Genomic DNA, 24,107 nt, shown 5'->3' on the forward strand with positions numbered 1-24,107 from the left:
ATGTGGGTGCCGGAAACTGAACCTGGGTCCTCTGGAAGAGCTGAGAGTGCACGTAACTGCTAAGCCATCTCTCCAGCCCCCAACCAAGAACTTTTAAACAAGAAACATGTTTTAAAAAAAAAGCCATCTTAAGATTTACATGTCCCAGGACAGCCAGGGCTACACAAAGAAACCCTGTCTTGAAAAACCAAAAAGAACAAAGAAAAATGAAAAAGGTTTACATGCCACAGAGGGTTTGTGCGAGAAGTGTTTTGTTAGGAGGAGAAGGAGATGTCTGCTCTTGGGATTTGGGGGGCAGTCAACACTGGGACCTGTGTTTTTCACCGAGCAAGGCACAGACAACAGCTAAAAGACCACTAGCCAGGGTATGAGATGTTGTCACACTCCTGAGGAAATTCACCTCAAAATGATAAACGAATCCTATTCACTTCACTGTAATACAGTAATGGCCACTCCGACCAGTGTGAAGGACTGGAGAAAAACGTGATCAGGCCAGTTAAAGGGTTCGTGTCATTTGTTTTACTGGTTTGCAGCTTATGCTCAGTACAGACTGACTTCTCTTTAGTAAAGCTCAGCATACTTGACAGCTCATGAAATCTACTTCACTTCCACATCTTAAAAAGCAGTGCATTCTAGAAACAATTGAAATAAAAACAATTCCTTGTTTCCCAACGTATACCAAATGATCACTTTTTGTGTGTATGAAATTAATGACCCAGTTATTGAAAGAGTGACATCTTTCTTAATGAAGCCCTGGTTAGGACCCTGTATGGCTCAGCAACTGTACTAACCATATTTAAAAAGACAAATGAGAAAACTGAATAGAAAATAAAAATTTTATTTTTTTCAAGTTTATAAGATAGTTCCCATTACATATAACATTATGATCAAGGACTCTATAGCCACAAATGCCCGCAGTCACATAAATATATCCAACCCAACCGATGCCTTTTCTTGCTAAAGAGGCATCTGAAGTCCAGAGGGAGAGTGGTGATGCCAGTAGAAATGGTCCTTAATGGGATAACTCCGCTCAGTGTGCTAGGAGGCAGCCAGGGAGCCTTGCTTGCTAGAGCGAACTCAGGGTAGAGGGAGGACAGGTGGCCTGTGGACAGGGCTGAGACACAAGCAGATTTCTGCCTCTTGTGGATAAGATATTTGACCTCAGAATTCCAACTTGGCATCTACAATAAGTCTGTCTGGATAGTTCTAGCTTCTTGAAGATGAAGACCAGGTTAGCAGCAAGGAACATAAACTTACTCAAGAAGGGCCTCTGCTACACCCTGGAGAGGAATGAAGGAGGGCCCAAGCTTGCCACCTGGGGGATAGCCCCCCCCATGCTTTGCCTGGTGCTCTTGTCAACTGTGACTCCTACTCAAAGTAGTGTCTGGAAGTGCCACACGCTTGCAATTGCAATGTCAATCAGATTCTAGTTGGAGCTGCGAAGGTTGAAATTTGTGTGAATCGCAAACAAGCTGTGCCAAGTCTCTTGGGATGCTAGATCTGACACCCAACTTGTACAGAAGACAGAACACCCCCAAATTAAAAGCCCAAAATAGGCACCTAAATTCTGGAGCAGGGATCCACTCTCCTGGACATCACCAGCTGTCCCAGGGGCACTGGACAGGGTGATGCTAAGGCACAGTCAGTTTTACATTCGAAAGTCACCTCATATCCCAGGACACTCCTAGAATCAGCCCACACCATGAGATGTCTACACTAACCCTTCAGAACACTGAATCCAGCAGGGAAGGATGCACCAGCGATTGCTCAGGGCGCTCTGTCCAGTAAAGACGGCCTCTTTTTAATGAAACGACCCAGTTTCTTGCAGCTCCAAGTTCTAACAGCTTTTGATTTTTAAAAGAAATTTTATTTTCTGAGTGTTTTCTTGCATGTATGTAAGTGCTTGGTGCCAGAAGAGGGCAATAGGTCCTCTGGAACTACAGTTACAGATGTTGTGAGCAGCCTTGTGGGTGCTCACACCTTGACCTCTGTACCAGCAACCAGTCTTATTAACTAGCGAGCCGTCTTTCTAGTACCAACAGTTCCTAATGCTGCCAGCTCATTTTCCTACCCAAGCCTTTGTGGGAGGGAGGGAAAGTCAATGCCAAGGGCAGCGATATACCAGTATACCCCTGCTTCCTGTCTACCAGAGCAGCGGCTCCTCAGCTCAGTATCTCCTTGCTTCTCTTGGCCAAGTCCAAATTCTTTTTGTAAAGAGAGCTAAATTGGGCAGGCAGGGCAAGATGAAAAGGGATTCCATGTTACATTCTAAGAATGGAGAGTTTCCCTTTAAGTGTTCATGGTATGACCTGTGTGCAGAAGGCTGTGCGCCACCACTTGACAGTCTTAAAAGCCTGAAGTCAACAGGTGGCCTTTGTCCAGGACAAGAAACTACACTGGCAACGAGGGACGGGGTTGAGGCTTCAAAGTAAAACTTATCCTCGAGTTTTCTATGGTGAACCACGAAAAAAGGCCGGGCAGTGTTGGGATGGTGGTGCTCAATGTAGCCTAGGAAAGTCAGGCTTAGATGCCACCTCTTTGTTCCCACCCCCATCTCAAAACAAAGCCAAATGAGTGACTAAAATGGAACACCAACCTCACTTCCTGTCTGAGCCCCTTCCTCAACTGCTGCTCTCAGAAGTACTGGCCAACAGGTCTGCAGATGGTGAGCCAGGCTTTCTGCTGCTGTCTGGCAGCCTCTGTGCTGCAGCGTTTCTGGGGACAGTGGCTGGAGCAGTGGCTGGTCAAGGACGACATTTCCTCACCTCTAGGGAAGTTTACCCCAATTAAGCAGGTACTCATATTGGTCCTCAAACAAAACAAAACAACAATAACAACAAAGCCAAAAAACAAAACCCAGCTGGACTTGAAGGCTGGGACTACGCCCAGGCTCTCCTCCAAAGCATCTGGGGCAGGCTGACAGGGCCCTTGCAACTAGCTCAGGCTTCCATTTTCAGGCATTTAAGTCAAGAGAGTATTTCTGGCCTGATTTCCCACTTCATGGCATCTGAGAAACGTAGTATTTCATGGGAAATTGGGTTTTGGTTCTAACAATCTGCTCTCTATTCCCAGACACAGATCTGGGCAAATATAAGTCTGGACAACTGCATGTAAGTGCAGGGCAGAGGAAGCAGGTGTAGCCTGCTCTCAAGACTTTTTGACTTTACCTGAGAGGGCGGGGGCTGGCCAGAGCTGCATGGAGAGAAGTGGATTTGAGAGAGAGCAGGGAGTGTGAACCCAACATCTGATGACTGAGCTGGCCACAGAGCAAGCATCTGCTGGGAACAGGAGCTGCTCTGCAGAAGGAGCACTAGGAAGACTCCTACCTCAGGAGCCAAGGATGAAATTCCTAAGGACCCTGAGCCCCCTCTCTCCAATTTGGAGGGTGAGCCTCCTGGGACACAGTCTCTAAATTATGAGCTAAAGGTGTAGATTTATTGTTTATGGGAAGGAGTTTCCAGGGTTGTGACTTTTGGTTACAGATGAAGAAGGACTGGTAAGGAGACAGAGGCTTACAAGATGGGAGACGCCAAAGTCTAAAGTTAGTAAGTGACCAGGGCCCTAAGACAGTGAGGAGCCTCCTGGAAAGCAGAGTCCTGGGCCACTAAAGGGTGCTGCTGACACAGAGAGGTATTTCAGACATTTCCATTACCACTGTCACGGAAACTTTACACACCGCTTTCTTCATAGAGGGGGGAGGAGTGCTTCAGAGACCAGACCCTCAGCTACAAAAGTAACACACCCATTCACTGGCAGAGGACTTCTCCATCTAACATTACAGGAGATGTTCTCATGGGACACATTTTCCGTCAGGAGGAGGAGGAGCTCCCAGTCTGTCCATGCACCAAAGGTGCAACTGTGCCCCAAGCATTGCCTTTTCTCGTTCTTCTTTCTTGAATGAAACAGAACTAAAGCATAGTAGCAGCATCAAGTCTGCTGTTCCAGCCAGCCACCTCCTGGACTATGGACGGGGCCGCGGCTTGCTCTTAGCAAAAACTGCAGTTGGTTCTGATTGTGTTCTCGCCAGCATTCCATGGAGAGAGAGAAAGAGCACAAGAGAAGGGGAAGGGGCGCTGAGACACAGACAGACAGACAGACAGACAGACAGACAGACAGACAGGAGAGAAGGGTCTCAGAGGGCTCTGGCCTGACTCCTGTTGGAGGTAAAAGAAGCTCACAAGGAAGGAAGGCTCTGCGTTCCAGTTCTCAGAGGAAGTCAAGCTCTAAAGCCTGGTGCAGGGACACCAGGTCTCCATGGTTTGTGATCCTCCAGAAGGGCATGTTGTGCTGGAAGAGAAGAAGGAAGGCTAATTAGCCCAGCTACCTATGCTTTTATAAGAAATACCTGTCCTAGCTTTTAAGGTTTTCAGGATCAAATAAAATGGTGATAAGAAATTAGTATTTCTGAATGTAGTATCGAATGCCTGTGATCCTAGCACTTGGGAGGCCGAGGCAGGAGGATTACAAGATTGATGCCATGGACTGGAGAGATGGCTCAGCAGTTAAGAGCATTGGCTGCTCTTCCATAGGACCCAGGTTCAATTTCCAGTACCAACATGGCAGCTCACAATTGTTTATAACTCCAGTTCCAGGGGATCTGACACCCTCACACCAATGCAAATAAAATGAAAGAAAAAAAAAAGGTTGAGGCCAGTCTGAGCAACACAGCAGATCCTGTTACTACTAACAGGCTGGGAAGGAAGCTAGTGTGAGTTTTACTGCTTTGCAGGTGGTCAGTTTCCTGTAAGCTTTTGCTCTAACAGGCTTAAATACTACCCATGTCCAAGATGCAGGATGATATGGCACCAGAATTGTACTAAGACCACATCCTGTTCTGGAAGGATTATTCCAGTGCAGAAAACCATGTTCGGTGAAGTGGAAGTGTGGAAGTGGATCACTTTCTCTGACCATCCTTTTTGGCTGCTCAACTGTCAGGTTGTTAGCAGACAGCAGAGGAAGAGAACAGCAGAACTAGATGGTGGCGTTTTGTCCAATGGAAAGAAGGACACTGACAGCTGGGATGTCCCCATGGGTAGCTGGCTTGGGAATCAGTTCCTTCTTCCTTTGGGTATGTTCATGCAAGGACTAGTTTTCTTCCAGAAAGGCTGGTAGAAAGATTCCTGACAGAAAGCAAGATAAGTTGCATAAAGCACTCAGACTTTTTTGGTTTTTCGAGACAGAGTTTCTCTGTTTAGCTCTGGCTGTCCTGGAACATGTTCTGTAGACTAGGCTGGCCTTGAACTCACAGAGATCCGCCTGTCTCTGACTCCTGAATGCTGGGATTAAAGGCGAGCAACAACACCACCTGGCACACTCAGACATTTTTAATCAATATATTCTGTTTTTTCCTCAGTGCTGAGGACTGGCTAGTAGGACTTTTACACCCTGGACTCCTGGAGAATGTATTTCCTAGTAGATTGCAGACCTTAGCTTAGGGTGACCTCTGCGACTGCTCAAGTGCTTCTCTTCCTTTCAGACTGAGAAGCCACTGAAGTTTTTCCCAAAGCTTCGATGGTTAACATGGAAAAGCTCTATCAAGCTCTATGTCTTGCTCTATCAAGTGGCAAATGATAACATGAAATAACGATGCCAACTGATAGTCAATCACATAGTTCACTGAAGTTGCTGTGATTTCTATGAACTGGGTGAAGAAAATCAGGGCAGTCCTAGTTGGTAAGCCATGGTTCTAAATCTAAAGAGAAAAAAAAGGCCATAACCCTTAGAGATGGTTGAGTGGCAGGGAGGAAAGGACTTAACAAATTATAGGAAAAACTCTACCTGGGGAAAAAATGACATTTTTCTTCAAGAAAAATGAGGAAGGACAATATATACTACAAATACACAATAGTTGTAAAGATTTTTCAGTTTTACCATTTTTCTCCCCTACCCCTTTTTTTGACAGTCTCATGCATCCGTGAACTATGTAGCCAAGGATGCCCCTTCAACCTCCTGCTTACACTTCACACGGGCTGTGATTGCAGGCAAGCTCCATCCTGGCTACAGAGTGCTGAGGACTGAATCTGGGTTCCGTGCGGCTGGGCAGCAGCCTGCCAAGCAAGATCCACCCTCAGCCTTTGCCTATAGTCCCACCGCAAGCACACGTGCTTCGCATCCTCTTACTGCCTCCAGATGTAGGGATTACAGATGTGCTCCGCTTTACAGGTCTTCTAACTGCTCCTAACAACCACATAGCTCATTTTTTACTTTCTTTCTACAGTTACCTGTTTGGCTGCGATTTCTTCATCTCGTCCGTCTCCAATCACTACATATGTGACTTTCTTCCCAAACCTTGACACAATTCTCTCAAAGCAGCTCTCCTTACCTGTAGGAAAAACACATCTCCTATTAGACCAGTCTTCCCCAGCTTTCTCAATACCGAAGGTAAGGACTGCTGCTCCACTCACCTGCCATGCTAGCAGCCTGTGCAGACTATTCGGGTTAGGAGCAGAGCCAGAGCTTCAGGAGCCCCTCTGCCCAAACAAAGTGAAAGCGTGCCATTACCAAAACAACTCACTCTAACCTTCACAACAACTATCTAGAAACAGGACAAGGAGCCTAGGATGAACAAGCTGTAACCACCCCCACCTCTCTTGTGTATTTCCCATACAGAGCTTACAAAGCACCCACCTCTTTCACTAAGCTGCCATTCCCAGCTTTACAGACCATCATAGGTTTAGTGTCTCACCAGATCACATGCCGGCAGCTAGACTCAGCTTGGTCTCGACTCCAAATTCAGGCTGTGGCCACGGTCTATGGCAACTGCTCTTTTTAGAACTCCATGATTTTTTCTCTCCCCCGAGACAGGGTTTCTCCGTGTAACAACTTTAGCTGTCCTGAAATTCACTCTGTAGATCAGGCTGGCCCTGAGCTCAGAGACCTGCCTGCTTCTTCCTCCCAAGTCCTGGGATTGAAAGTGTGTCCACTACTGCCCAGCTTCCATATTTTTTTATTGATTAAATTTGTTCTTAGAGAATTTCACATGTTTATAATAATATGTTCTGATTACTCTCAGCCCTGCCTGGCATCTCCTTCCCACCTCTGTGAGGCCCCCTTTCAAAGCCCCTTTCCCACATTCATGTCTTTTTTTTAAAAAAAATATTTATTCATTTATTATGTATACAATATTTTGTCTGCCTGTATCCCTGCAGGCCAGAAGAGGGCACCAGACCCCATTACAAATGGTTGTGAGCCACCAGGTGGTTGCTGGGAATTGAACTCAGGACCTTTGGAAGAGCAGACAATGCTCTTAACCTCTGAGCCATCTTGCCAGCCCGTCTTTTTGTTTTGTGACCAAGAGCTGAGAGCTATCCACTGGGGCCTGGTAGGCTTCTTTATCCGGCTCCATTAATCTCATTTTTAATTCCCGTCAGATCCAGTGACCCAAGACTCTTCCGAAAAACCCTGGAATGCCACCTGCAGGAAAGTAGTCATGATACCTGTAAATATGACACTCCTAGCCAAGCAGCAGCTCAGTGATGTCCTGGTGTAGACACTGGTCTGCTCTGGCTCCCAGTTTTTTCCTTAAGAGACAAGGCTTTTTGGGTATATGTGGCGTTTTTGGTGCTTACTTCACTGTGGCAGTCCTGCCTGACTCTCCTCTGCAGCATGCAGTTGTTGCTGAATGAATGCTTTTGACTGTACATTAACTTACCATAAGACTCCGAGAGCCGGGCGGTGGTGGCGCACGCCTTTAATCCCAGCACTCGGGAGGCAGAGGCAGGTGGATCTCTGTGAGTTTGAGACCAGTCTGGTCTACAGAGCTAGTTCCAGGACAGGCTCCAAAGCCACAGAGAAACCCTGTCTCGAAAAACAAAACAAAAAAAGACTCCGAGAGCCACTATACTGAGCCCAATTTGGATCAACTATTAGATAATCCAACTAATATTCCAATAATTAAACTAATCCTTTCTATTTTGGGTATGTATCTGTATGTGTCTGACAGACATGCACATGGAAGTCTGAGGTAGACCTCAATTGTCATTCCTTAGGAGCTTGTTCTATGAGACAGGGTCTCTCACTAGGACCTGAGGCTCACTGCTTAGATTCCTCTGGCTGACCAGTCAGCCCCAAGGATCCTCCTGTCTCTGCCTCCCCACTGCTTGGATTACAAGTGTCTGTCATCATATCCATTACATGTGGGCTGGGGACAAATTCGGGTTTTCAGGCTTATGTGGCAAGTACTTTACCAAATGAGCTCTCCTAGCCCAAAACTTTTATTTTTCTCTTTTCTTGTTTTATGACGCTGGTGACCATTCTGTCAATTAACTACAACCCCAGCCCTGAATTCTTTTTTAAGTTAGCATACAAAGTGATAGGTTTCATTATGTCATTTTCATATATGTTATAAATAAATTAGTATTTATTCACATGCGTACAGGTGATTGCAGAAATCAGAGGAGCTGAGCTGGAGTGACAGGCAGTTGTGAGCCACCTGACACAGAAGCTGGGAGCTGAATTCAGTGAAACACTATTAATTGCTGAGCCATCAAATCCCCACTTGCTGCTTCCTTTTGTCTCCCAAACAGTCTCTCTTCTGTTCTCAGCAGCCCATTGAACCCCTCTCTCTGCCTCTTTTAGGATCTTTTCCTTCCTTTCATGGCCCCTTTCTGAACACTCTTCTCCCCTACCCTGCCTTAAACCTAAATTCCATTTAGGGGAGAAAGTAGATGATGCACCTTTTTTTTTTTTTTTTTTTTTTTTTTGAAATGGGGGTCTCTCTACATAGCTCTGGCTGTCCTGGAACTTATTTTGTAGACTGGGCTGGCCTTGAACTCACGGAGAACCACCTGCTTCTGCCTCCCGGGTATGTCTTTCAAAATCTGGCATATATAATTCCCAGTTAAAAATATCATATTTCATTTTTCTATATGCCCAGTCATGAATTATTACGCCCAAAGTGTTAAAGTTAACTGTTTAATTCTATGATAGCCTTTCTAATAAGCCAGTATCTAAGAGTAATCTGCTCATGAAGAAAACAAAACATCGGTTCAGATTTCAGACATTTTCCTAAGATCAAGCAAAAGGACCATGTCATGTTTAGGAAGAAGGATGAAGAAATTCCCAATGTCGTGACATGCTCTGGTCAAGGAGGAAATAGCCTCTGGCATGCCTCTATCACACTCTGGGCACAGGAGGGCAGGGGAGGTGGGGGAGGAGAGACGCACAGCAAGAACCTACTCTAACGGATGCCACAGAGCGCTGGACGGGAGCTCTTCAGCTATAACAGATGTTCTGGAGGATGTGGTCAACCAAGTCGTTGGAGAATATCAGTCAGTGTGGAGCACAGCTTGTAACCAAAAACTTCACTAGGTGAGGCAGAGGGATCACTGTGAGTTGGAAGCAACCTGAGCTAGAGAACTTAATTCCAAAACAACAAAACAAGGTCCCTAAGCGCACTTCTGGCATTTTCAGAAATGATCTTGAGAATTCAATATCCAAGGTTACTGAGTGACTACATAGAAAATCATAATTTTAGCTGGGCATGGTGGCACATATTCTAGTCCCAGCTCTTGGGGGGTTGAGGATAATCAGAACCTTCCGGGTCATCCTTGATTACACAGTCTGTTTGAGGCCAGCCTGGGCTACGTGGGACCCTATCTCAAAAAATATACAAAAAGGAAAACCCTAATTTTGAAATCACTTTTTCCAGAGAAATTGGAAAAAAGCCTTCCTATTCTTGTTCCCATTTCACAGTTCTGTCAAGAAAAGCCTCGGGCTCCTCGCTGTGGTTACCATGGCACCAGATCACACTGCAGCTTCCAACATCAGCTTTGGAGAATTATGATTAAGGAAAATCACCAAATAAGCTCCCTAATGTCAGAGAGAATAAAGCCCTTCCATTAGTTGGATTAGCCTGTGGGCAGTAGGCCTTAGTGCAATGATCACCACAGAAAATGCAGCTCTTGGGTGTGGAGGCTTCCAGGGAAGGTCTGCTGCATGGGAAAGCAGAAACGGAGGCAAAGGTGAAGGGAGCCATTGTCTGTTTCCTCAATGCCCAAAGCTCTTATCAATGGAATATATAACTTATAGGAGAAAGGATTGGTGAATAAAACCCAAATGACTACAAAACTCCACTACCAAACTAAATTTTCTCAATTCTTATTTAAAAACTTAAAAAAATTAGATTTATTCATTTTATACATGTTTTGCCTGTATGCATGTATATGTATCATGTGTGTACTTGCTGCCCTCAGAGACCAGAAGAGGGCGTCAGATCCCAGAACAGGAGTTCTGGGTGGTTGTGAGCTGCCATATGGGTGCCGGATACCGAATTCAGGTCCTCTGCAAGAACAAGTGCTCTTAACTGCTGAGCCATCATTCCAGCTAATACATCTTTATTCATCAGTTGTATGTGAGTGTACACCTATGTTCCATGGTATGAAGGTGGAGATCACAGAACAACTATGGAGTTGATTCTCTCCTTCTACCACCTGGTCCTAAGGACTGAGCCCAGGCCATCAGACTTGGCAGCAGATTCTAACCTAGCCAGGTAGCGGGTCTCAATAACAGATTTTCAGCCAAAATAAAAAAATAAATAAACAAATGAAGAAAGAAATGTTGTGGAAGAAAGGAGCTTACTAGTTCAGTTCTGCTTTCTTGAGCGAACATGGTGCCTGCTAAGCCTCAACCCTCTTACGGAAGACTGCGGATGGCGAACAACATCTGCACTGTGCAGCAGAGCTGCCAGGAACACCAGCCCCAGGGGAAGTTTCCCAGAGGCCAACGGGAGAATGACATACCGATTTTGGTAGCACTGTAGATGTTTTCAATAGGGAATATTTCTCCTAGTCCATACAGGAGAACCTTGGCCAGGGCTGGAACCAGCTGTGTGGTAGTGATCAGAACATTCACACAGTTCTTCCTAGGAGGAAGGAGGAAAAGAAAATGGTGAAACTGAAGCAACCTAAGAACAAGAATTCAAATGGGTCAGCTCTTCAGGGTCTGACTGAAAAGGAACCTCAAAGAGCGGAACACTGCTGGTCAATGCACTGTCAATGTTATATTACTCGTCTTCTTCTTCTTTTTTCCCCCGAGAGAGGGTTTCTCTGTATAGCACTGGCTGTCCTAGAACTCACTCTGTAGATAAGGCTGGCCTCAAACTCAGAAATCTGTCTGCCTCTGCCTTCTGCGTGCTGTGTTACCACACCCAACTCAATTATTACTCTTATTCAGATTTTATTTTCTAGACTAAAGGGCAGAGGGGCCAGTGAGATGGCGTGATGCTAGGAATTGAACCTGGGTCCTCTGTAGAGCAGTAAATGCTCCTGCACTGAGCCTCTCCACCCTCATTCCCCAGCTCTGGCCACTGCTTTCACTGCATTTGTTAGCTATCAGCACCAAGTCTTCTTGTTCTGGACACCACACTCTAGAGACAAGTGCACAGAGGAGAGCTTTCATTTGTGGTCTGTTCAGTGGAAATGAACTCATAACACACGATTCACGTTCTCTCTGCTTGTCACTCAGTAAGACACAAAGATTCCCTAGGTCTTTCTTTACCTCCCATGGATTTCTATCCTCAGTTTTTTTTGTCCCCCAAATTATAGACCTGAGGGAGAGAGGAGCAACAGGATACTGGTACATGCTATGGCTGCATTTATTTTCCATCCTAGGCTTCAAGGTAAAATCTCCTTAATCACCTGTATGTTTGCATGTATACCTGCCTGCCAGAAGAGGGAGCCAGATCTCATTGTAGATGGTTGTGAGTTGCTGGGAATTGAACTCAGGAAGAGGTCTTAATCTCTTAATCTTTGCAGTGCTTACCTTCATTTTTTTTTTTAAAGTTACATTTATTGTGTATATAGAACTAACACCATTAGACTTGGTAGCAAGCACATGTTTACCCCTTAATGGTTTCCTTAATAAATCTTTTTTTTTTTTTTTTTTTTTTTTGTTCCAAAAAGGTTTCTTTGTGGCTGTCCTGGAACTCGCTCTGCAGACCAGGATGGCCTCTAACTCACAGAGATCCTCATGTCTTTGCCTCCCAAGTGCTGGAATTAAAGGTGTGCACTGCCACAACCACCACTCAGTCCCTTAATCTTCTTATTGCATTATTTCTCCTTTTCATTCTCGAGACAGTCTCAAGAAGCCCAGACTGCCCTCAAACTATATAGCTAAGGATGGCCTTTAACTAAGTCCTGATCTCCAGCCTACATCTCACAAGACCTGGAGTCACAGGCGTGCATCGCTATGCCTGTCCAGAGACCTTTTCATTGAAATTCTGCTTTCTTCTTTTGTTTTAAATTTATTTACTTATTATGTATATAATATTCTGTCTGTGTGTATGCCTGCAGGCCAGAAGAGGACACCAGACCTTATTATAGATGGTCGTGAGCCACCATGTGGTTGCCGGGAATTGAACTCAGGACCTTTGGAAGAGCAGGCAATGCTCTTAACCACTGAGCCATTTCTCCAGCCCAAGACAAGGTTTTTTTTTGTATAGCCTTAGCTGTCCTGTAACTCGCCGGCCCGAAACTCAAAGATCTGCCAGCCTCTGCCTTCTGCATGCTGGGATTAAAGGAGTGCGTCATGATTGCCAGCACATTTGAGCCTTCTAATCCCTGTTCCTAAACTCCATTTTAGGGGATGGCCTAGCTTGGATGAGTGATAGGAAGCAGTGCGTCCTTGAGAGGATAAGATGCAAAGGAAACATTTCCTTACCTAGACTGGATGAGAAGCAAGGACTTTAGCGCAGTTCCTAACCAGGAATCCGTCAGAACTTCGATCTCTGCTCTCAATCTCTGCAGTGCTTCCTTCCTCTGCGGGCTGAGGAGGCCTTCAGAGAAAAGCAGACACATTTGTTATCTGAAACATAAACTTGCTATGACAGTCAATTTGATAGTCAGCATGATGGGATTTGGAATCGCCATGGAAACAAATCTCTGGTCATATGTGTGAGGGATCATCAAAATTAGGCTACTGAGGTAGGAAGACCCACACCCTAAATGTAGATGGGCCGGGGTCCTGAACTGAACACAAAGAAGAAAGCAGCTGAGTACAAGTATTCTTCGCTCTGTTTCCTGACTGTGGACTTGATGGCCAGCTGCTCTCTCCTACTGCCACTGTGACACAAAATAAAGCCTTCCTTCTAAGCCGCGTTTATCTGCTGCTATGCTGCAGACCAGGAGCCAATATACTTGTTATACAAAGAAGCAACTCCCATGAGCCCCTGAGGTTATACAGTCCCCATGGTTTAGAAAACTTTGAGAATGGTACTACTCCAATGTGACTCCTCACCAAATTGTTTTCTTCCCTATGGGCACACCATAACAGGACATAAGCGTCATAGTGAGGTGTTGTACAAGCTTCCCTGCACAGGAACATGCCAGGGTGAAGAACCAATCCCCTGCAGGATATTTACATCTGTCAGCTACAGCTGACAGCAGACAAGGCACTGCTCTAGGACACTAGATTAACTGGGCATAAAACATAACAGATCTCATAGAGGAACCCACTGTCAGACACTCTGGGTTACAAAATTCAGAGCAAGTGTGACTCAGAATTATAAAAAGTCCTGTATTATAGGGAGGTACTACCTTTTTTTTTTTTTTTTTTTTTTTTTAGGCAGTCTTAGTATGTAACCCCGGCTAGCCTGGAACTTACTATGTAGACCAGACGGGCCTTGAACTCAAGAGATCCACATGTCTCAGCCTCCCTAGTGCTGGCATTAAATGTATGTGACACATGTCTGGCTGGCACCACTTTTTAAATGTTCTCCCAAGCAGGTTCAGGTGTGCTGTATCATTTTCTCCAGGAACTGAGGTCTAGTCAGTAGGCAGGAAAGGATCACACACTTAGGCTTGGGGGAGGGGAGGATCTGAAAAAAGAAATTAGGTTCCTGAGAGCTAGAAGCCCATGATTTTGTCTCTTTGCTCTCAGAAGGCTGTCACAGGATGACCCAACTCAACTTCAAAGCCCCATCTCTGCTTTCAGCCACAGACTGTGACATGGCAGAATGTTCTCCTGTGCAATCCACACAAATCCTAAACTTCATGCAGCACTGTGTGCAGTCTTTTTTGAGGGTGAGGGCTCATAGTTTTAACATTTTCTTATAAGAGCACATCGCTAGTAAATGAACGACAAGATTGGAAAGTGCATTGACCTCAAGTCAGGGAATGTGGCCAGCCTACTAATTTGCTCTATATGACTGTGTTGTGCTATGCTTGCCCCTATGATGGATGCTAATTTGTCAAATGTCAATTGTCAAATGAGGTATTTAGAGTAGATTTCTATAGTGATATTTTATTTGTGTTTTAATAAAGCTTGCCTGAAGAGCAGAGTGCAAAGCTAGCTACACGAGTCAGCCATAAAGGTCAGGCAGTGGAGGTACACACCTTTAATCCCAGCAGCTACACTAGTTAGCCATAGAGGCCAGGTGGGTGGCGCAGTAGAGAGGAACAGGAGGAGACAGGAGCTCAGGGTCTTAGTCTGCAGTCACATTGAGGACAGGATGGCCCAGCCTTGGTATAGGTAAGAACTCTAGTGGTTGGCTGCTTTGCTTTTCTGATCTTCAGTTTGATCCCCAACATCCTTTTCTGGGTTTTTATTATTTGCGCTACAGATTTCTAATGTCTGTAGAACAATCCATGAAACTACAACATTTCTGGGCAGATAATATTTCCAAGGCCTTTCAGATAACAGCACATGAACACTGCCACTATGATCCTGGACCTATCTCCCAGCCAGTGTAATAACTATTTGAGTTGCCATAATGAGTGTGGTTATTTGTTATTCAAACTATGGCAGTCTTAATTAGTACCAACAGTGGCTGTAACTCATTAAAAATTCTGCATCATAAAAGACAATAATCCCCAAAGGGAGTGGCACTATTGGGAGGTGTGGCCTTGTCAGAGGAAGTGCGTCATGATGGGGGCGGGCTTTGAGGGCTCTTTTGCTCAAATTTCCCTCAGTGTGGCTTTCAGTCAACTTCCTGTTGTCTGTAAGATGTAGCACTCTCAGCTCCAGAACCACATCTGCCTCACCTGCCGTGCTCCGTTAGGGTGATAATGGACTGAACCTCTGAAACTGTAAGCACGACACCCCAAATAAATGTTTTCTTTATATGAAAAAAAAATTCTGCATCAAATATGATATATTGAGGTGGTTATAGTAGGGCATGCCTAGCGTCTCAGTTCTTGGGAGCAAGTTCAAGGATAGACTGGGATACCTAACAAGACTGTCTCAACCTACCAACAAACCAACCAACCAAATAATAATCTGTGGGATGTATTATAGTTTAGATTTTACCTAATCTCCAAAAGCTAATGTAATGAAGGCTTGTTCTCACTGAAGGTGCTTTAATGTGATATTGGGAACCAAGCTACCTTCACTTCCTCCTCCCTCTTTCTCTGCTGCAATGAGATGACCAGCCTCTCCCTGCCATGATGTTCTGGCTGGCCACAAGCTCAAGATAACAGGTCCAAATGACCAATAAAATAAATAAATAAATAAATAGTAAATCTTTCATCCTGTTAAACTGATCATTTCAGGTCACAGCAAGGAGCCGGGCGGTGGTGGCGCACGCCTTTAATCCCAGCACTTGGGAGGCAGAGGCAGGCGGATCTCTGTGAGTTCGAGACCAGCCTGATCTACAAGAGCTAGTTCCAGGACAGGCTCCAAAACCACAGAGAAACCCTGTCTCGAAAAACCAAAAAAAAAAAAAAAAACCACTGTTCAGGTCACAGCAAGGGAAGTCAACAGCACATTTTCTTTAAAAAGATACTTGTCTAAGGAAAATAGCATAATCATCCGAAGTTACATTAAGAGGCTTTAGGAATGTAGAGCTTCTACTGAAACCCCCATTCAAACAGCCATCAATGGTGCAGAGCCTTAACTATCATCTCCCATTCTTTTCTTGGAGACATGGTGACATGGTTTCTCTGTAGCATTGGAGCCTGTCCTGGAACTAGCTCTTGTAGACCAGGCTGGTCTTGAACTCACAGAGAGCCACTTGCCTGTGCCTCTGGAGTGCTAGGATTAAAGGCATGCGCCACCACTGCCTGGCTCTATTCTTTTTTAAAAAAAATTTAATATTTTTTTCTTGAAAGAAGATTTCTCTGTATAATAGCCCTGGCTGTCCTTGTAGATCTGTATGGATCTGCCTGCCTCTGCCTCTTGAGTGCTGTGATTAAAGGTGTGCACGACCATTGCCTGGCTTGTGTTTTTTGTTGTTGTTGCTTAAAATACAGAATTAACATGGCATAAATTCCTAAGAATTAATTAAGTTGCAAGGTGGATTAAGGGCACTCTCAGAAAGGAATGTAGGAAACCATTAAGAAACAGATTCAGACTGGCTCTGCCCACACTTACCACCCACGTTGCTTTTATGTTTGTCATAGATCTCTCTCACTTTTCGATAGCGGAAGGCCAGCTTCCTCATCCAGTCCACACCTCCCTGAACGCCCACAGATGAACCGTGACCACTGCCTCCTGAACCACTGAAACCATCCGTTGAGAAACTATAGTTGCTGTAGAGAGAGGGGGGAGATATGAAAATTAAAATCTGTATCTAAGGGGCATGAGGTTAAATGTTACCTGAGATTCTGTGCCCTGTTGTGTCTAATAAACAAAGCTAATACTTTAAAACTCTTCTCATGGATATTGGTTCTGTTGGTGTTGTTTTTATTTTTTGAGGACAAGCTTCACGTAGCCTACACTAGTTTCAAGTTCTATAAGTAGCTAGTAGCTGAGGCTGGACTTACACTCCTGATCCTCCTGCCTCTCCCTTCCAAGGGCGAGAACACCAGGTGTGCACCGCCAAGCATGTCCAGTCTCTCCTGACCTTCTCAGGACAAAATGATGGTGACCACTGAGAGGAAAGTAACCTAAGCACCAGCGCCCCACAGAGGCTGACTGTTTTCATTAGTGACAGAATACTATACAGTGGGAAAAAAGCAGAATATACAGCTATGTAAATATAATTACAGCTATGTGAAAAGGAGAAACAGAACCGGCCATGGTGGCTCACATCTAATTCCAGCGTTTGGGAGACTGAATTGGAGGAGCATAAATGTAAGGTCAGACAGGCTACATAACAAGTTCTGAGCAGCACAGGCTACATTTTTTCAAAAACCAAGCAAGTCAAAACAGGACTCAATACATTAAATAAAGCTGCCAAGAGGCCTTTCTTTTTGGTCACCAACCAGCTCCTAAATCATGACACAGAGACTTATTAGTTTTGAATGCTTAGCCTCGCTTAGGCACATTTCTGGTGAGGTTTTTAAGCTTAACCTGTTTCTCTTTATCTCCTTTCCCCTTGGGGCTTATTATCGCCCTCACTTCTGCACATCTTACTTTTGCTGCTTCTCTGTCTCTGGCTGGACCACCTAGGCGTCTCCCTCAGCTCCCCTCTTCCTTCTCTTGTTCTTCCTTATCCTTTTTTCTGAGCCTAGATTTCTCCTCTTATTTATTCTCTTTGCCTCCTAGCCCTGCCTATCCTTCACCCGCCTATAGACGAATCAGGTGCTGTAGGCAAGGCGAAACAAAAATGCAACACATCTTTTTTTTTTTTAAATATTTATTTATTTATTATGTATACAATATTCTTTCTGCGTGTATGCCTGAAAGCCAGAAGAGGGCACCAGACCTCATTACAGATGGTTATGAGCCACCATGTGGTTGCTGGAAATTGAACTCAGGACCTTTGGAAGAGCAGGCAATGCTCTTAACCACTGAGCCATCTCTCCAGCCCAACACATCTTTTCTTTTTTTTTTTTTTTTTTTTTTTTGGTTTTTTGAGACAGGGTTTCTCTGTGGTTTTGGAGCCTGTCCTGGCACTAGCTCTTGTAGACCAGGCTGGTCTCGAACTCACAGAGATCCGCCTGTCTCTGCCTCCCGAGTGCTGGGATTAAAGGCGTGCGCCACCACCGCCCGGCCCAACACATCTTTTCTTAATTAAACAAATGGAACATAAACAAAAGTAACAAACCTTTACACAGCTGAAGTAATATTCTGCAGCATAAACAAATGTAACATATCTTTACCTAGTTAAAATAACATTCTACAACAGCACATGCCTTTAATCCCAGCAAGAGGCAGTTGGATCTCAGTTCTAGGACAGCCTGGTTTATAGAGCAAGTTCTAGGACAACCAGGGCTATATAGAAAAATCCTGTCTCAAAAAATTAATAAAAGGGGCTGGAGAGATAGCTCAGAGGTTAACAGCAGTCAGTGGTTCCAAAGGTCCTGAGTTCAATTCCCAGCAATCCACATGGTGGCTCACAACCATCTGTAATGAGATCTGGCGTCCTCTTCTGGCCTGCAGCCATACATGGAGGCTGAACACTGTGTACATAATAAATAAATAAATCTTTAAAAAAAATTAATAAAAAAACAAAGCTGCTAAGACATAAAATAGGAAATTCGAACATTCACACATAAAAGAAAACAAACAAAAATATATAAGCAAACAAGCTATAAACAGCTTGGCAGGAGGCTTCCAAGAGACAAATGAAATCTCAGCCATTAAGGCACGACACATGAGCAGCTGCTGTCTGCGAGAGAGGGGTTTCCTCTTTAGTGCTACATGGACAGGTGTGTCTAGCTCTGCTGTGCCATTAGGAAATTATAGATGAGCCAGGTGTGGTGGGACACACTTTAAGTCCCAGCACTCAGCAGGTAAAGGCAGGCAGATCTCTGAGTTCGAGCCCAACCTGGTTTATAGAGTAAGTTCCAGGACAGTCAGGACTACACAAAGAAACCCTGTCTTGAAAAACTAACAAACACCAAACATAGATGAAATGCTTAATTTTAGGGAAGACACAGGAAAGAACATTTTACCTATGAAAAGGGATAAAACATTAAAATAAATTAACATGAAAAGATAGGATAGTCTTTTCTTCTCAAGTCTTTAAATGTTTGGGTGTCTTTTAGACAAGATCACCGGGTCAAGGCCACTGGAATGGCTCAGTGAGTAAATGTGCTTTCCACACAACCATGGTGACTGGATTCAGTAAAGGTAGGAGAGACTGAGTACACAGTTATTCTCTGACCTCCACAAGCAAGCGTGTGTGCACGCATCTGTACATGCAATGACAAGAAATAATATGTATTTTTAAAAGGATCAGTGGGTCAGAAGAAAGAGTAGCCAACAGAGGAATGAGGAGACTTAGTTGCCAATGGGACTGCCCTGGTTTAATTTTCACAAGAATACGACAGTTGACTATTGTTATTCCTGACACCATCAAAGCCCCACGATTATGGGGTAAAGTTCCTGATGCTTAGGTGTGACTGCGACTGTCTAGTCTAGAAGCGTGCTTTCTCTGACGGAGAGTCTGTGTGAAGGGAGACCAGCATACTCTTCACTCTGAGATGCTGGCTCAGCATCCAGTGTCACTACCTGAGATTTCTTGAGGTCATCACTGAGGCCTCTCTAAAGGTGCCTGCACCTGCTCCCCTCACAGATCAGCACCACTCCACTTCCTGCTCTGCTCCTATCACTTCTCTACCGCTGCCTCGGCATATGTCGGTCAGTTACATTGGCTTTGGACTCTTCTAACAGGAGACAGCGAGTGTTCTCATCTTTCTCTTCCTCTGCACTCAGTGTTGTGCACATACTGGGTGTACTGATGTTCAAGGCATCACCATGTTTACCACACCTCAAATCCTGGCCATTGTCATCAGAAGCCACGTCTTCCACATGCACCTGGTCACACTCCTGTTAAAAGACAAAACGCACTATTTCACTCCAGGGAAGAGAAGTGCTATCACTACCATGTAAAGGACCACATACAATGGCAGAGGATGAAATACTTTGTAATCTCTCTGGCACGTGGCCCTCTCCATTGTCCAAGCACTTTAAGACCTGATATACAGCAGACAGTCGTTATGAAACCTTCTTACCAGTTCTGTCACTTCAGTCTGCTCTAAACAGTTTATTTCCTCACACTGTCCAGTGTGTCTGCCTCTATGATCTTGATTAGATTGTAAATTCTACAAGATATGCTGTAGGACTCAGAGCTTGTATCTCCTTTACATCACTTAAGATTTACTTTGTTATTTTGAGACAGAGTTTCCCTGTGTAGCCATGGCTGTCCTGAAACTCACTCTGTAGCCCTGACTGGCCTGGAACTTACAGAGATCTGCCTGCCTCTGCCTCTCAAGTGCTAGGATTAAAAGTGTGTGCTACCACTGCCCGGTTGATTTATTTTATTCTTTTATTTTTGTGTATGTGTGTCTGTAGATGTGTATGTGCAAACTAGAAAGAGAGGCAAGAAGGGGGATCAGATTTCCTAGGTCTAGAATTATAGGTAGTTGTGAGGCACTTGGCCTAGCTGCTGGGAACCGAACACAGGTCCTCAGAAGAGCAGTAAGTGCTCTTAATCATTGAACCATGTATCTAATTAGTATCTTTTTTAGGACAAGGTTTCTCTATGTAGCCTAGTCTGTCCTGGAACTCGCTCTGTAGACCAAGCTGGCCTCAATCTCAAGAGATCTGTCTGCCTCAACCACCCAAATGCTGAGATTAAAGATTTGCACACCACTGCCTGGATTGTATACAATTAATTTTTGTAGATGAAACAGATGTTGAAGTATGGTATCATAAGAGAACTGGCTGCTCTTCCAGAGGTCCTGAGTTCAATTTCCAGCAACCAGGTGGTGTCTTACATCCACCTGTAATGGGATCTGATGCCCTCTCCTGGTCTGCAGGTGTACATGTAGAAAGAGCAATATTAAATACACAAATCTTAAAAACAAAAAACAAAAACAGAATAGCTGGAACAGAAATGCCTACCTAAATATATGCATAAGCACAGGCCATCTAAGTCAATGCTAGATCTAGAACTTGTATTCTAAAGGGAGGGGAAATGATTTTCTCAGGATCAGACAACTGGTGAGTGGTAGGAAGAGACTAGAAGGAGTGGAATTTTCTGTCAAGCTCAAATGTACCAACTGCCTCAACTGGCTGCTTGATGTGTTCCCTGACACTACTAGGGCACCTGCATCAGAATCCTGGGGAAGACTTTTAAAAGTGCGTATTCTTGGGTGCATGGCAGACCTACTTGAACTTCTGGAATTGAAGTCCTAAAATCTCCAATTTTAAGACACTACTCATGGGACTTTTATGCCCCTAAAGTTGAAAACTACTGACCCAGGGGGCAGGAACACATTCGGTCCTGAGTGCTCACTATGTCTAGAAAATCAGTACAATTTGGCAATAATTATTGGCACACAGTAGGCTTCCAACTAATGCTTACTGATTAGAAAGTATGCTGTCTCAATTTGTCAACAAGTGAGTTGAGGGCAGGTTTAAAGGATTGTAGAGCTGAGGTAAAACCACTGGTGTTAGAGCCACAGGAAATCTGATTTGCAGGAGAACTAGTCTGCATTTAAAGAACAGGGCTTACTGTGTATTTATAACATGTTCTTTACTTCAAAAATACTACTTTTAGAAGTGAGGTAGTACATACACATTGCAGAGTGTGAAGACATGAAGTACAAACAGCTTTTCCCTCCCCACCTGTCCTGTACCCCCACAACCCGCTCCTCTGGCCGGAGCATACGTGACTAGTTTCTCGAACAAGATGACTGCGCACACCCAGGACGGGACCATGACTTTTCCAGCCCAAGACTCCCACACTGAATTTTTCACACTCCCAATCCTGGGATCTGCTGGACCATGTTTACTTCCAGAGGGAACACCAAAAGCAAAGCCAAGAGCTTCACCACACCCTCTCCGCATGCTCCATTCACCTATTCATAAGATGGTGAGAGAGTACTCAGAGCTTCACTTACACACAGGTAAAAAATACAAGGGGAAATACAGTCAAAGCCATGTATGGTATTGTATGCCTGTAAAGTCAGCACTCAGGTGGCTGAGGCAGAAAAATTTTAAGTTTAAAAGTCATTTGGGGTTATACAGACTGAAGCCTTGTCTCAAAAACTTACAGGTCTCCAAATGAAAAACAACAAACAAGGCCAAAACCAAGCAAAAACTATTAAAAGTTTCTATAAGAAAACACAGAAGAATATCTTTGCCATTTGAGGGTAGGCAAATAAACTTTAAACAAGAGCTAGAAACATTTTAATACAGAAGAAAAAATATAATAATAATTCTTTATTAAAACTAAAAATTATGGATTTCCAAAAGACATGGAAAAGTTAGAATTATTTAAAGAAAATATTTATAGTGTATATATGATACCAGGCTTTTATCTGTCATATAATGACCTTTGAAAAATTATACTGAAAAGACAAAAGTCAATTAAAGTGGACAATAAAACATCTACTAGCAATGAGTTATACTAATCATCTATCAATTAGAGACCAAAGGACCAAGATGGTAAATTATTGTTTTTAAAAAGGTAAAATTAAAGAATAGTCAAGATATAATCAAGAAGCTGGGCATAGGGACTGGAGCTGATTCAGTGGCCAAGCATACGTCTGCTCTTCCAGATGGGCTGGTTCCATTTCCCAGCACCCAAAGGGTGCTTTTAACCCCAGTCCCAGGGGATCTGGTGCCCCCTTGGGGCATCATGGACAAACATAAATGGAAAATACCCACACACACTTTCAAAAAAAAAAAAAAAAAAAAGACAAAGAAAGAAGGAAAAGGAAGAAAATATTTTTTCTAAAAGCAGTAGAAGGCTATAGTGATGCACACCTTTAATCCCAGAACTCAGGCAGTAGAGGCAGGATGATCTCTGTGAGTTCGAAGCCAGCCTGGTCTACACAGTTTCAGGCCAGCTAGACTTAAACAAAACAAAACAAACAAAAGCAATTATAAGGGCAAATAATGAAACCTTTTATAAATTATTTAATAACATACTGGATTACTGACTTTCATAGTAGTGTTCCTATAAACACCAAATAAAGTAACCAAAACAATAGTAAATTTTTATTTTTTGGAGACAGGTCTTGAACCCATGATATTCCTACCTCAGCCTCCTAATTGTTGGTGTGTAAGGTGTGTGTCACCAGACCTGTCTCAAAGGGGCAGTTCTGAGAAATCCACAAACTTTCTTTCTTAGTACTACTCTTTCTATTAACTCCTGTGCTTAAAAATCTGTTAAAAACATCTTCTAAACTCTAACAAACTCCAGCTGGTAGAGTGCTGACTAACACACAGAAACCCCTGTTCACACTGCATAAACTCCTGCGCTGTGGCACACCTGTAACTCTAGCACACAGAAGGTAGAGGCAAGATCACAAGTTCAAGGTCGTCTTCAGTTACATAGTGAGTTTAGGCCCCTCTGGTCTATATGGGACCAGGTCTCAAAAAAAAAAAAAAAAAAAAAAAAGAAAGAAAGAAAGAAAGAAAGAAAGAAAGGAAACAAAATATGACATATCCAACTCTTTTTAAAAAACAAAGCAAAATCAACTAAGTCTAAACTAGCACACCCAGATCTAGTGCTGTGACACTGATCTTCTTCCCAGAGAAAGACCCTTGTGGTGTTATTGTAGCATAACCGCTCCACCTCTGGTGTATCTAATTTCCCACCTTCTAAATACAAGCATTGGCACTAACAGAAGCAGAAAAACAATTTAAACCACTTACCTCTAAGTCATTGAAAAACAGATGTGTATCAGCCACTTCAAAAATCATTTCTTCCATTGTTAAACCTGAGCCAATTACTACTGTTGGGTCCTGGAACAAAAAAGGAGTGAGAAGAGTGTTTGATGTCACAACTCTGGTCACAACACTGATTCTAACTTTCAGATATTTTGAAACAACTTTGAGCCATGTCCAAAACAATACTGGTCACACACAATACTTCAAACCTTATATAATTTCACTAACATTTATAAGAACTTGGGATTACAGAATATAGAGGCTATAGAACAGTTATTACTAAAAATGTCAGGATTTCAATTTTAGAAACCAGTATTTTCATAAAGTTATAATTACAATTCACATATTGCTACTGTAATGTGCACGATCCCTTTCTGCTCCTATGACACACAGAACACTGGGAACCTAACAATCCTATCAGCCAGAAAATAAAGAAGGCCAGAGTCCAAGTATGTGCAGGACAATCATCGCAGGTTGCTTTAAAACTAAGCAACATCACTTAGAACCTAACTATTTTCCTAAGGGATTTAGGGATGTAGTTCTGGAGCCTGTTAGTTGGTCAGACCGTGGAAAGTACTTGCAGAAGAGATTCCTGGCAATCC

General features: G+C 43.8%; 1 protein-coding gene across 5 annotated transcripts in view; it reads right to left on the bottom strand.

Annotated features, from left to right (window-relative positions):
• Nucleotides 1–839: 839 nt before the first annotated feature.
• Nucleotides 840–24,107, bottom strand: part of Eya3 (EYA transcriptional coactivator and phosphatase 3) — a 90,800-nt gene continuing 67,532 nt past the window's right edge. For 3 of the 5 annotated variants that reach the window (XM_057783988.1, XM_057783986.1, XM_057783990.1), the window contains 7 exons: nucleotides 23,491–23,580; nucleotides 19,592–19,650; nucleotides 16,306–16,463; nucleotides 12,658–12,772; nucleotides 10,740–10,861; nucleotides 6,222–6,322; nucleotides 841–4,287 (listed from right to left, as the gene is read on the bottom strand). In XM_057783988.1, coding sequence (XP_057639971.1) covers nucleotides 4,207–4,287; nucleotides 6,222–6,322; nucleotides 10,740–10,861; nucleotides 12,658–12,772; nucleotides 16,306–16,463; nucleotides 19,592–19,650; nucleotides 23,491–23,580 — 726 coding nt within the window. In that variant the 3' untranslated portion in view covers nucleotides 841–4,206. Of the gene's footprint in view, nucleotides 4,288–6,221; nucleotides 6,323–10,739; nucleotides 10,862–12,657; nucleotides 12,773–16,305; nucleotides 16,464–19,591; nucleotides 19,651–23,490; nucleotides 23,581–24,107 lie in introns of all 5 variants that reach the window. The other 2 variants (XM_057783987.1, XM_057783989.1) reach the window with 2 other exon arrangements.

This window comes from Chionomys nivalis, chromosome 11, assembly GCF_950005125.1.
Source record: "Chionomys nivalis chromosome 11, mChiNiv1.1, whole genome shotgun sequence".
In the NCBI taxonomy this organism is placed as follows: Eukaryota; Metazoa; Chordata; class Mammalia; order Rodentia; family Cricetidae; genus Chionomys; species Chionomys nivalis.